General features: G+C 37.3%; 1 protein-coding gene across 1 annotated transcript in view; it reads right to left on the reverse strand.

The window, feature by feature from the left end:
• Positions 1-14,866, reverse strand: part of TOX3 (TOX high mobility group box family member 3) — a 107,783-nt gene that overhangs the window by 20,023 nt on the left and 72,894 nt on the right. Inside the window, exons 2-3 of the mRNA XM_032611779.1 lie at positions 12,557-12,622; positions 7,770-8,024 (exon numbers count right to left, since the gene is read on the reverse strand). Of these exons, the coding sequence (XP_032467670.1) occupies positions 7,770-8,024; positions 12,557-12,622 (321 nt within the window). The remainder of the gene's footprint in view (positions 1-7,769; positions 8,025-12,556; positions 12,623-14,866) is intronic.

Raw genomic sequence — 14,866 nt, forward strand, 5'->3', positions numbered from 1 at the left:
TTTGCAGGGCAGAAATAGAGACACAGATGTAGAGAACAAACGTACGGACACCAAGGGGGGAAAGTGGCAGGGGCTGGGGGTTGTGGTGTGATGAATTGGGCGATTGGGATTGACATGTATACACTAATATGTATAAAATAGATAACTAATAAGAACCTGCTGTATAAATAAATAAAATAAAATTCAAAAAAGAAAGTATTAACTGATCATACTTCATGGGCATCCATCAATTGTGGACAACTTGGGTTTAATTATAAATAGTATAAATATATAGCCTAACACCTCAACTTATGTTTTGAAGAGTACTCAAGGATTAGTTTTTGCAGTCAGAAAGGTCATTCAGAATGGGCAGGCCGTGGACTTCTAACAGGAAGCACATTGCCTTCTATCTATAAGTACAATTCAACGAAGCCTTTGCGCAACAATGCCTTGATGGTTTGTCCATGTCTTGGTAGGGGGAGTGCTCAGCTGAGGCTTGCTTCTCTCTCTACCTGATGAAAGAGCCTCTTTGTCCTTTGTTTTTTTAAAACAGGAAACCAAGGAACAGTGAATTTGGGGTAGAGGTCCCCCGTTTTCTTAAATTGCCTGAAATCCAGTCTATTATTGAACGTTAATCATTTGAGTGAATCGTTAAATCTGAATAATTTTATATTAAAAAGGAAATTTTACATCACTAGCATAAATTAAAAACTGGAATCACCATAATCAATGGAATGCCAGATAAATACTAAGTAAAGGAAATACTGAATAATTCTATTACAGTCCATCTAAATATGCAGACCTGCCTAAGGTTCTGAGCCAGAGTTCTGCTCTCTTTTTTTTGCGGTATGTGGGCCTTTCACTGCTGTGGCCTCTCCCGTTGCGGAGCACAGGCTCCGGATGCGCAGGCTCAGTGGCCATGGCTCACGGGCCCAGCCGCTCCGCGGCATGTGGGATCTTCCCAGATCAGGGCACGAACCCATGTCCCCTGCATCGGCAGGCGGACTCTTAACCTCTGCGCCACCAGGGAAGCCCCTGCTCTCTTCTTTAAAAAGGATGAAAGAGAGATGTGAAAGACTCATTAGCCCCAAACTGAGACTTCCTTCTTGACTTAAGATTGAAACAGAACGGAAAGGTGAAAAAACGTCCCTACTGTGTAAATCACCGTGTTATATTACCATGTCCATACTTCATATAAAATATGTGGGGTTTGGGGGGACGGGAATGGTTTGCTCTTATTTCTTTAGCCAAGAAAACTCTCCCTCCTCTACATATTCAAATCTTTTTCACTCCTACTTTCCAGGCCTGTCCCTCCATGAAGTCCTCTCAGAATGAATTTCCCTTTCCTTCCCATGCCTGGAATTTATCTTTGTGATGCATACTTGGTGATACATAATCACACATCCTCCTGTTTTGCGTTTTTGTTTCTTTTACAAATGTAAGATATAAGCTTTAGAATAGATTTTACAATTTTAAGTACCACACCTTATTCTATTTTATCTATTGATACTTTAACTCAGTTCAGTGATGCTTACTTCCATCTGAGTTGATTTTATCACAAAGGATTTTTAAAAATCTAACATGCAAATGTATTTAATGTACCTTCCATCTACATTTACAAGTAAATATTCTCTGTAACAATGTAATATCAGATTTTTATAATAAAGGGTAACATCTAATTAAGAAGCAAATAACCCAAATATATTAGAAAGTGCGACTAAATACATTTTCACTATGTGGTTTTTTAATTAATATTTCTTGAGAAATGGAGTAATTAATTATCAGTAATAAAAACTGCTTTGTATTAATAAATATCAGAGAACTACAAATAGGAAATCCAGTAATTTTATGCTCAATTATTTAGTTATGTCCTATAGCGAGGTTAAAATTTTATTTCCAAATAAACAATCAATCAACATTTACGCATAGCGAGTGCATTCCTAACCCAAACAGAAACTGAAACAAACACAGTCGTGCCAAATACATCAATGATAATTACAGACCTACATACCCTAAAGGTTATATTTATCAAAATATCTGCACCGAAATAGATACTTTTTACTTAATAACTACTCTCAGGGTTATAATCAAACATACCTACACATGAAAGTTTTGTGAAAACCAGTCTTCCCCAAAGTTAATAGTTTCTTAGCAAAATAAAAATTTCAAGAGTTTATCATAAAACAATGGTATTTTCTTTTGTACCCTCTAACTCCTTTGTTTTACCAAGGAGTCAGCTCTGTGTTGATTTTATTCAATCCTAAATTAAAATTTTAAAGAGGAATTCCATTTGTACAGCTGTTGATACTTTAAACCTCCTCCCACCTCCATTTTTATTTAGTATTAAGGTACATTCTTAATAACAAATAAATATTCTTTCATTATCCTTTCATTCATTCATATATTCCACAAATATAATATTTATTGAGAGCCTCGTGTATTCCAGCCCAGACACTGTTCCAGGCCTGAGGATGACAGTAGCAAGCAAGACAGATGAGGGGACAGGACAGGCCGTAAACAAGCAAAGGAGACCGTTTCTAAGGGTGACAAGTGAGGCCACAGTACAGGAGTAACTCTCATCCCTCTAAAAACTGTTTGACCCATCAAGCCAGTTTTATTTGGGAATCTGAGTGACGTAGAATGGTGTGTCTTCTGTCCCTAAGCCACAGGGAAATACTGCCAGCGCTATAGAAGGTTACAACTGTAGCGTATATATGTTAAAAACAAGATACAGGGAAATAAACCATAGCCTAACTTTTTAATAACATGTTTCCTTGAATGGGATAAATCAACCAAGTAATCACATGTTGCCCTTCACAAGAGCTAATTGGGTTTTGTAGAAGTTTGGAACATGCCCCTCCTTTAATACATGATCCTAAAGTTAACTCAACCTTAAAGACAACACTCATACGTTCGGGGTCAGTAGGCCTTTCCAGGCAGAGAATAAAGAATATTTCTTTTAAGCCGTGTATGGTACAAGGTTATTTGCTCTACCAAAAAAGGCAGCTCGTAAAATGTCTGTGGCTTGGGTATTTTGGGTAGACGATTGTCCAGGTGTAGCAACAGTTAATTAAAGTGGCCCTTGGACAGCATGCCTCTTTGAAGCAGTCATCAGACTCCGAAGTTTTGTATTACATGGAAGAGACACTGCTGACCGAGAACTCAGTTTGATAAATGATCGGTCTCTAATGATTAAGAACAATACATAGCACCTAGTAAGTGCTCAGCAAACGTCTGCTAGAGTTAATATGGTTTTAATTATAAACTTTGGGCTTGGCACAGATAGGTCCCATTCCACTCAAAGTGAGTTATTTTGCTTATGTAAGATGTGCCTTTTCTATTGTTAATTTACAATAAGAATACGTTTGGACCATGACCTGACCAAAAATAAACATTACTGAGTTAATCATTCAATTTGTATGAGAACTTGTTGGTCCCCCCAATGGCTAAATGGTAATCGTCCTGTGGAATTTAGCTCTGCCGCCTCTATTGACAATGGCAATGAACCTGTCCATAACAATAATAAGGGCTTGTTCTAATAGAACGTTCCATGCATTAAACACATTAATGACCCATGAAATAACTGTTTTATCTGTAACACATTAAGCTACATTGCTAAAACGATGTATTAATTGAAAAGTCTGCGATTTCTCTTAACGTAAGACTTTGGATAGTACAAAAATGGCATGGAAGTTATTTTGTGAAAATAAAAATAATTCAGAATTAGACCCCTACTAAATGACTGTACGAGAAAATCAAAACTTCTAAAATAAGCCTGGTAATTTTAGGAGTATTATTTTGATACATTCTTATTTTTCTGATCAAAAATGATGTCTGTCTGGATTATGACATAAGAGCTTTGTGAATATTTTAAAAGCTGGTACTTTTCTTCTCTGTGTGCATACCTTCTGTAAGACTTTTTTCTCTCTCATTCTCTTTCCTTAACGGGTACAGAGACTGCCATACCCAAATTTAGCTCCCTTACTTCCATCTTTGTCAATTTTCTAGTACTATGTTTGATATTATCAGAGCACCAGTAGTGTTCTCTATAAATATGTGCTATCACAATTAAGTCCAAAGCAACATCAAACAGAAAACGTCGCTCTTCCAAACATGAAACATAATGCACGAAGAAAAAATATGTGAATTATCAGTGTGTTTTATAAATTCTCTTTTGGGGGGCATACAAAATATCAGACTAGAGACAATTATGTTACTGTCTGTTTCTTGGATATCAAAGAGAATTTTGAAATTCATCAAAGCTAACCTTCTGTTATGTACAACAGGCTAAGCTGAAAAGAATGTTAACAAGTTCAATTTTCATTCAATCAGCACTACTGCTCTCTGAAATGTTTCATTGCAGGAAAGAAATAAAAATAATCTATATGGTAATTATGAGGATGAATCCCCCAGTAACTTTCAGCTACATGAAAGGTCAGTTCTATTCAAGATATTTTATCAGTCCCCTGCACATACTCCTGTCCTGTCATTTTAAATCTGAACAGCATTTTATTTTCCCATTTACTGCTACCTGCAGAATTAAGTACTTAAGCCAAATAAGAAAAAAAAAAAAGAAATGTTGAATGCTGGCAAAGGCTATAATAGCATAGAGATAAATCGTTCAGCTGCTCTCTCAAGCCTCTAGGGCTGCAGATTTTTCTTCTCCTGGTGCACTGTGGGTATTCAAAACTTGTTCAACATGATTTCATTTCATTTCAGGCACTGCCTGAGAAAACTAAATTACAGAATCAATCATACAGAAGGTCAGAGTGAGACTTCATTACAAGTATTGCATGCTTGCATGAATATCTTTCATTTATGACTGACCCAATATGTCACAATAGCTGTCTAGTAAAAATAATCCACTTTCTGAAATTGATGTACTACTGATGTCAATGCTACTCAGCAGGCTGGGCAGATTATAGAGAGGTGTTAAAAAAAAAAAAGAAAGAAACCTTTTGGAGCACACGTTGTAGATTTTTAGGATTGCAATCTTTTGTAGATTAAAATAATTTCCAGTTGATCATCTAAACTGACAATAATGCTTAGAGGTAACCAAACTATGACTGTTGATTTCAACTTGCCAGCGACACCCTGTGTGAAAATACACATATCCACAACAAGCAAATCAAGGTTGTTCTTTGAAGTCACAAATGCATCGACTTTCAATTTTTTCAACAATTCTCTTTTGAATACCAGGGCATTATTTGCATATTTTGAAATGGGAATGCTAATCATTAAGACTCTTTTTAATCCCCCCTTTTCTTTTCTGTTCCTGCTTTCTGTTTTTTAAATATAATGGCAGAAACTTAAGGAAGATAAACATGTTGTGCTGGTTGCCAACAAAAATGCAGCTAATCAGTAATGTGACAAACTGTCACTCTTTCTGAAGGAAAACCAGTGAAGCTCTGAAGAAAAGCTGGTTCAATACCCCATAAACAAGCTGGCTTTTCTTCTTATATGAAAGTCTTAATTCACCATAGCAATCCTTAACAGACAGCCATATTCATTTGGATAATAAAACTTCTTACTTGCATAAGGTATGATAACCGGTGCACACTGGGAAGCCGAGTGCGTGATGCATAAGGTATTATTTATTATTTTTCTGGTGACCTTCCTAAGGGAAATCTCCGAGGAGCTGCTGTGGAGCATTACGATGTCGCCAGCCACCTCGGTACCCGGAGGGAAATATAGAAGAACCTTGACATAACCTATTTTTAACCATGCCTCTGGCGATTCTGAATTCAAGTTTATAGGTGAACATGTCAGGTAGTACATAGAACAAAGCCAACGACACATTGTATTCATCATAATTCTGTCCTGGTACATTTTATTTTTTCCAACATTTGTGATTTAAAATCCCATGACATTTCTTCAAGGTGAAATTCTACTAGAATTTTCAACAAGATTAGTTTGTTTCCAGCCAAAATAAATATCATTTGGGTTCAGCAAAACTTCAGAAAGGCTCCAATAAATGTGATGAGGTCCATGTAAATACCATGACATCTTGCACTTGGCTAAAGTACTCATACTTTTAAAAATCAATGAAATAAGTCAACGGCTTGAGTGATTAGCAATACATTACGAAAGAAGCATTAAAAATTGAGTCCTCTCTTCCAATGCCAGTCCGTGAAAGCATTGTTCTTTAAGTGTATGTGAATATCATAATTATTTTATGATTCCATCTTTAGTTCTTTCCCATATAGTAAATTCAATTGACCATGAAATGAAATTTCATAGTCAAAATGCCTCCTTTACACTTTTTTTTATAGCAGCAATAACAGTTTTATAGCTTTAAGGCAAGGTAATTCATCAGATGTTTAATTTAAAGGCAGATTCTTATATTATTAATAAATATTTACCAATTTAATAAAGCACACATTTTAGCATGCATTATATGGTCTTTTAACTATTTCCCTAACTTAAATGAGCCTCGCTGAGCATCTATGAATAATGGTGAACCCTAGGCAAACTCTCTTGGTGACTAAACACCCTTTTTATTTTTATTATTTTCCAGGCACAACGTTGCAATCCTCATTATAGAGGAACAGAGGACAGAACCCTCCCTTCCAGTGTCAAAGGGACAAAAATGTAAGAAAGTTCACAGGAAACAATTATTTGTGATGGCGAAGAACGTTTATGAATACTTAATGACCATTTCCCGACTGTTCCCTGCATTCTTTTCTAACAAAAAAGTAAAAATAAAAACCCTGATGTTCAGCTCAGACACAAAAGATCACAGGCAAAGAAAATTATGTTGCCGCAATCCTATTTGGGAAAGTAATCTTATATTTCAGAGAGCACACGGAATCTTTGCACTGCTAATCCACTACATATTTGGCAATCATCTGTTGTTATCTGGGGAATTAACAATGAAACCAATAAACATCGCTGGCATGGTCACAATGTGCACAGAAATATGTAAACAAGCAACAGGAATTGTTTTTTGTTATACCAACACATCTGTTTCATTTTATCAGGGTTAAAAAAAAAGCCCTATAAACTATTAATCTTGTTTGAAAATGTCTGCCTAGTACCTCACCTAGATAGACACAGATGCATTATATACTATGGTAGAGAAAAAAAAAAACAAACAATCCCAGCAGATGAGCTTAAAATACTTCAGCAGATTTACTCTGGTGATTGCTAACTATAATTGCACACTAAGAAAAACAGAACCAAAATTATTGCATTAGTAACCTTGGCTCTCTGGAGGGCCTTACTTGATGTTTACGACAATAAATACCACAATTAGGTATACTTCACACAATAACCCGCTCTATATTTTTCTCTGCTGGTTATAAGCAATTATTCTTTCTCCCTTTCTCTGTACCACAGTTTGATATTTCATCTCAGATAGGAGCAAATCATGTATCATAAACGTGATGCTTTAATCCAACAAATGCAAAAGACCCGGGCACTTGATAAGGGCTTCCATTTCTAAAAACTCTCCTGGGCAAACTTTCAACTCAAGTACACCTCTTTGTCAAACCAAAGGCAAGGGGAGACGCCTTTGCTTTCAAACCAATGAATCAGACTTCTCAGAAACTCATTTCAAACCAGAAGGAACTTGTTGGGTCCTCCTCTTTCAAGTCAACCAACCCAGCGCGCTCTTGTCCCACACCAGGGATTAATCCACTACCTGCATTTAAACGGCATTGGGAGGAACAATCCACACGTCCTCCGGTGGATAGGCACGAGCATGTTTTAGCACATGGGCTCTCAGATCTTTACCCTTTGAAGGACAAACAATAACTAAAACACTTTCAAGCAGTAAATTTGCTGCCTACCATATGCAACCCACTGCTATGAAGCACGCCATCTTGTTCCACGAGATTTCTTGAGATTGTAATGGAAGGAAGATCCAGGCTTTGAGGGGGAAACTGGGGCGTGAATTCACTTCCCTGGGAAGGCAACGGATCGCTGAGGCCTTGAAAAGGTAGAAGTACATCAGGCATGCCCAGAGCGGGGTCCGACTCTGGAGGTGGCGTGATCGGGGGTATTTCAAACTCCTCATCTCCGAGGCTTGGTGTATGGAACGTCTGCTAAAGGAAACAAAATACAGATATATTCATATTCTCTTCCTATATCTTATTTCTCCTTGGAGGGAAAACGAAAGATTTCGCATGAAAGTACTACAGAGCTAGGCCAAATATTGATTTCTCAAATGAAAATACCTTAAACACAGATTTCCATACATAAAGTTTTGCTGATCATTCTGATTAAAGATTTGAGTCTCATTATCATATGATTTTAATGGAGTATCAGTATTAACAGTTTTTTAATGCGTACTTAATTAGCAACATCTGTCTTTGTTGTTAGTTGGAGCACCAGCGACATTAGATTTGGCTATATAACAAATTACCACTTTATTGATATGTTAGTGAAACGACTCAAACGCTTACATTATCCACATGCTTCATCAAATGCTGACGATTTTGTGGAGCACACACACGACATTAATCCAGAAGTGAACATTACACATATTTACTTTCTGCCACAATATATAAAACAAGTGATATTGAATGTATGGTTTGCTTTTTAAATTTCCTTATTGGTATATCCTCAAGTGCAATGAATGCTTCCATGGAAATTGTTACTATTTGTAATAAAGCATTTCATATAAGGATTATCAGAGTACATATATCCGCGGCTTTTATTTAAATTGTAAGGAGAGTTATTTTCTTTTACAGGAAGATTTTGATATGTATTTATCAGAACACTTTTCTTCCAGTCTTCAGCTTTTTTTTTTTTTTTTTTTTTTTTTTTTGCGGTACGCAGGCCTCTCACTGTTGTGGCCTCTCCCGTTGCAGAGCACAGGCTCCGGACGCGCAGGCTCAGCGGCCATGGCTCACGGGCCCAGCCGCTCCACGTCATGTGGGATTTTCCCGGACCGGGGCACGAACCCGTGTCCCCTGCATCGGCAGGTGGACTCCCAACCACTGCGCCACCAGGGAAGCCCCAGTCTTCAGCTTTTAAAGACCACTGAATGAGCATAGAGATATACTGATAGAAATGTTCTAATTCCATGGATGTTGCTCAATTACCTAGACAAGTGTTACTTCTCAAGACCTAGGTAAATAATGCATTGTTTTCTTCATGGCTACTTAGATTCTCAAAGATAGTGTTTTCACATAGGGCCTTGAGATGCAAATCAGGGCTGCCTTGCTGAACCCCATGAATTGTCTTTCTTAAAATAGAACTTGGATTTTGTGGGGAGGAGGGTCAAGGTCTAGAATATTTTTTTGGTAGGGTGAAGGGGTTCAGGGACAGCTCAGATACTTTTTATTCCTAGCTCAGAGGGTCAACATTATAGTTCATTTATTACTAATAGCATTTTTTGAAGAATGAATTGGTGCCACATAATTTGAATCTGTTGTAAGTGGTTAAAAGGACTAATTAAGGGCTGAAAATCATCCTTCTTCAAGCTATCAATGATGATGTAACTTAAGAACCATTTGAGAGAAAATAGAAACAAACGCAAGGGGAAAACAAACAAACAAACAAACAAAAAAAACATTTCTTGGGCTTCCCTGGTGGCGCAGTGGTTGAGAGTCCGCCTGCCGATGCAGGGGACGTGGGTTCGTGCCCCGCTCCGGGAGGATCCCACATGCCGCGGAGCGGCTGGGCCCGTGAGCCATGGCCGCTGAGCCTGCGCGTCCGGAGCCTGTGCTCCGCAACGGGAGAGGCCACAACAGTGAGAGGCCCACAAAAAACAAAAACAAAAACAAAAACACATTTCTTGCCTATAGAACCTGTCAACTACTATTTGTATCTTACCAGAAATAAAGAGGTCACAAGCTATGGGAGTCTATGGCAGGACAATTGAACATCTTGAGGTCCTTAGCAGATTCAATAGATGCAAAACATTAGAGCATAATAACACATTTGAAAGCTAGAATGAAATATTAGATTTTCTGACATATTTATTCCAATAATGACCCCCCCAAGGATGTCAATTTCTGACTGTGGTACCCCGAGTTCTCAAACACAAAGGGATGAATTGGCCACAAGCGTGGTTGGCTAATGAATGTAACCCTATGGCTGCATTTGCCGTTATTTTGGCACTAATGTGGTCTAGTAACAGATGCAACTGTAATTTGTGACTCATTTGCTACCCCATTACTGCTTAATGAAATCTAACATATCACATTAACAATACGGATAAACACTCATTCTTGATATGTGGCATTTGGCTGTTTTCATTACCACTGTAATTAACACTTGAAATATTATTTCAATAAATATTTAAAGTACTTTAAAAATGGTCAGGGTAATCATGACACAGACAGAAAACATAAAGCAAATGTGTGAATTTCAAACTCAGAGCATCCTGGTCCCCGTAGTGTTATCTACAGGGCGATACCTGTGGGAAGGGGATCGGTTTCAGGCACAATTTCGACTTTACAGCATCAAACCTAAAGTCTTCCTGAATTAGTCTGTACTCGTTAAAATGTTAAAAAAACAAATAAATTTACTTGTAATGCAGTGATTGGGAAATTAGGCACATACTATAACATAGTGCATTAACATTTACTTGGGCTTTATTTTTTGTTCAAGAAAAGATGTACAGTGAAATAATTATATAAGATTACTTCTTAAATTCTAACATGTCTTAAGTGAGGCAGTTAAAGTTAAGGAGGTTGTCATTTTTATTTCTGTTAAGGAATAAAGAGAGATCTTACATATTATGTGTTCCTCCAGTATATTTTTTAAAAGACAAATTAATTTTGAGCTAGAATTTAATATATTACTATTTCACAACCTAATAAAATAATACCATAATATATTATATAACTAAGAAAATGCTAAAATCTTAAATGACTTTTAAAGAGGGGTAATCCATTAAATATAAAGTTAAACGTTCCTTAGAGAAAAGAGTAATCACAACACTGGTTATCTGAGATAATAAAAATAACCAAGTATGGCAGCAACCAAAGAAAAAGACATTGACTTTTGCAACTATGCCATATGACCAATATCAGGTTAATCAGTTAGAGTTTATATGATTACTTTTTGCAGATATTGACTTCCCAGTGTTTACCTTGTACATGTTAAAGTAGTATGTACATGATTAAATACCATCTGTACTGAAATGTTCAAAACATTTGTTCCTTTTGATAAAAATGCAAATCTGGAGAACTGTTGTATCAACATATAACAGCCAATGTCTGACACGGTGAATTATCACAGCTGGAATTAAATTGTCTCTGAACAGCTGCTGGCAGTAGAGCTTTCATCAATGTTTGATTCAAATGTAGGGAAAAAAATCCTACAGAATGAAACATCATGTTGTCCTTACAGATGGGGTTTGTGCTCATTATCACAAACACCACAGCAGCCAGTGCCAAACAATATTCCCTTATCTAGGCAGTATCCTTGGTTAGAGAGATGATGGTCACTGCAAAAATGATTAATCTACGGATACCCTTAGTTCTCGATTCCCCAACTTTTTCTACTAATTTCTCCAAGTTAATTTCTTCCATACCACTTGCTTCCCTGTAACTGAGATCATTTACGAAGCCATTATGATTTTCATTCTCTGGGGTCAAGCTGGTCCAGTTTCCTGTATTTGAATGTATTTGGAAAATGAAGACTTTTTATTACAGGAATCACAAGAGGAAATGTTCCATCTGGACCAATTTCACTTCTGCTTGTCCTTGTTTTAAAATCTTAAATCTCACACAGTCTACCATTTTTAAGAAACCATTTCTTTTTTTTAAAATTTGTATTGGAGTATAGCTGATTCACAATGTTGCGTTACTTTCTGCTCTACAGCAAAGTGAGGCAGTTATACATATACATATGTCCGCTCTTTCTTGATCTAATCAAGATGGAGGTTGTTCTGGAGGGCAGGCCAATGAGACCAAGACAGCAGCCTTAAGTCACTAAGTAGGGAAGGGCAGTGAAAACAGCAACAAAAATATGTTTGTTCCATGGGCACTGGTAAACTGCAGACAAACTCAGAGCCACCATGGTGTTGCATTTCAAATCCATCGCCTGATTTTCCTAGCTATAGCCGAGTCTTGGAGCATGCCCATTCATTCATTCATTCAATACATATTTATTGAGCAACTACTATGTGCCAGGCACCGTACTCGGGTGTGGGAATCTAACAAAAACACTCATTTTACACCACTCTCACTGAAGACCCCAGAAATTGTAATACTGTTCTGCCACACTGTTCCCAAACCATGTCAACTTAATGAAATTATCCCCAGAGCTGTGTGAAGTTTAAATATTTTCTATTAGGAGTCCCTTCCATCCTAGTTTCCAAATATAGTTTGGATAGATATTCTATCCTTTCTTATATACTTACTTTTGCTTGCATCTATACTCTTTTCATCAAGAGATGTGTATGTGAATTACTAACGTTCCTAACAGCCTATGGACGAGTGATAAAGACTTGTCAGGTTATTTTCTCTTCCAATAGGTTTTTCTCGTTTTTCCTCCAAAGTCGTTACCTCGTGCCACATAATAACAAGATAAATTCAATACTCGGCTTTTCCCTTCAAGCCTGTTAAATGATCTAAATAACACACAAAACATGAACAGATACATTAAGGCAGACACCTACCTCGCTGGCTGCAAAGAAAGCGTTGTTTGCTTCAGCCATATTCATGTAGTTATTGTTATTTCCAAACTGAAAGAAAACAGATCATTTTATGTTAATATGCAGCATCATAAAGAATTCTGGGGGTTTACTTACTGCTTAGATGGGATTTGGAAAGAATGTTGGTGTTGTGAGATAAAAGGGTGGTTTCACTCGGACCAAATGTGAACTGTGACAGATTTCAGAGCACTATGCTATATGCTGTCGGCTGGTTCCCTCAGAAAATAAAGCACCGAGTTAAGCTAACGCGATAATTCTAGAAAATAGTGTTGTTTCTCATCGAGACTAATAGCAAAGGGAGACAATTGTAAACATTTGGCCAACTGGTCACTAGTGGGTGTTGTTTATCGAACTGGCATTTGTCAGGTTAGCAGGAAAAGAGTTTCCAAGAAAATCACCCTGACACATTTTTAAAGCATGTTGGGATTTCATAGCTTACTTTTCAAGAACAGATGTCACAAGTGTGGGTAGGTTAAAATGTGAATTAAAGTGAATAGAATTCAATTCCCAGGACTCAAATTCTATTTTCCCGTGAATGGGGTGTGGCATGAATATGAATAAATAATAAGACTAAAGAGTATTTTTTAAATCTCCAGAGTTTAAAACGATATCTATATCCATCAGAGCTGTTGAAAACAGTGGTATTTAATCTCTCAATGTAACGTTAAGTGCAAAGAGGTTTAACATATAAGCGGGATCCTATGAACACAGCAATTTTTATTTAATTCCCTAACACAATAGCCCATTCAGGCCATCACAAATAAGACTGTATCAGCATTTCAGACATAAGCTCTTTCCTTCTAGAGACCTGTTATCAAAATATAAAACTTGGATTTTGGCAGAAACGTATTTTCAGGTTCAGATGGTCTAAGTAGGAACGTTTTGTTGCTTTAAACATTCTCTTATCAGTCTGGCAATGTGGAAAGGCTCTGTGAGCATAATTATCCGGAGCTATATTATTTTCATGATTTTTAAATGGTAAAAGAATGCCCTTCTTTTTATAAAGTGTATTATTTCCTTCCTTTCATGCATCAAATAACACATAGGTTTGGTCTCCACAGGGTGAAATGTATATCCATTCTCTATTATAAATAGAGCTAGTAATTATTTAAAGTAAAAGGCACAATTTTCCCAAAGAGATGGGTACACAGATAGATACAAACACACAGATAAATACAGAGAATAAATATAGATACAGACACATAGATATGAAAGACCCACATAGTCCTCCTCCCAATAAACCCACAAGCACTTATTTCTGGGAGGCTCTCATCCTCTGACTCTGAACCTGTAGGATTCGTTCACAGAAGCGGGACTGACACGCTGCACTTTCTCATGTCAGCGATCCAAGAACCAAGCAGGATTTATACGGAAGGCTCTAAGGGTTTCAGAACGCTGTTATGGTCTACAGAAGCAAAATCCCACCCTGTAAAATCACACCTAAATACATCCTCACACAATGAGCCCTCAGATTCATTTGGATAAGTATCTTTATAAGGATTTATGAAAGATGTATTTGTGGCACTTAAGAAAGCCCTTTATCTAGTTTCTCTGAAGGCATGTGACATCAAAAACACATGGTGATGGCTTCACAAATGTATACTTATCTCCAAACTCATCAAGTTGTATACATGAAATATGTACCGTTCTTTTGTAGGTCCATGATACCTCAACAAAGTGTTTTAAAAATCATTTTAAAAGTAAAAAGAAACACGTGAGCAGGAGCATGAACACACACACACACAGTTTTCCCCCATTTTTTTTTTTTTTTTTTTGCAGTACGCGGGCCTCTTCCGTTGCAGAGCACAGGCTCCGGAAGCGCAGGCTCAGTGGCCATGGCTCATGGGCCCAGCCGCTCCGCGGCACGTGGGATGTTCCCGGACAGGGACACGAACCCGTGTCCTCTGCATCGGCAGGCGGACTCTCAACCACTGCGCCACCAGGGAAGCCCGATCTTGGAATTTTTGATGAATGAATGATTTTAGAATTAAGATCTCGGGACTCCATTTAGAATGTTCTTTTTGGAGATTTATGAGAACTTGGGCCGCGATGTATATTCCGCGTACCAATTCCTGACTCAAACCTCGCGAAAGCCTGTATCACAACTTTACTGTTATTTAAATGTAGGTTTTGTTGGGGAATTAGAAATCCATTTAAGGCAAACAGCTCATTATCAGCGAGCATTTTTTAAAGATTAACTCACTTATTATCTAATAGCACCTAAAACAACAAAGAAAAATAAAATGGCTATTTAACGAAGGGCCTAAACAATTC

This window comes from Phocoena sinus, chromosome 19 (assembly GCF_008692025.1).
Source record: "Phocoena sinus isolate mPhoSin1 chromosome 19, mPhoSin1.pri, whole genome shotgun sequence".
Taxonomy (NCBI): Eukaryota; Metazoa; Chordata; class Mammalia; order Artiodactyla; family Phocoenidae; genus Phocoena; species Phocoena sinus.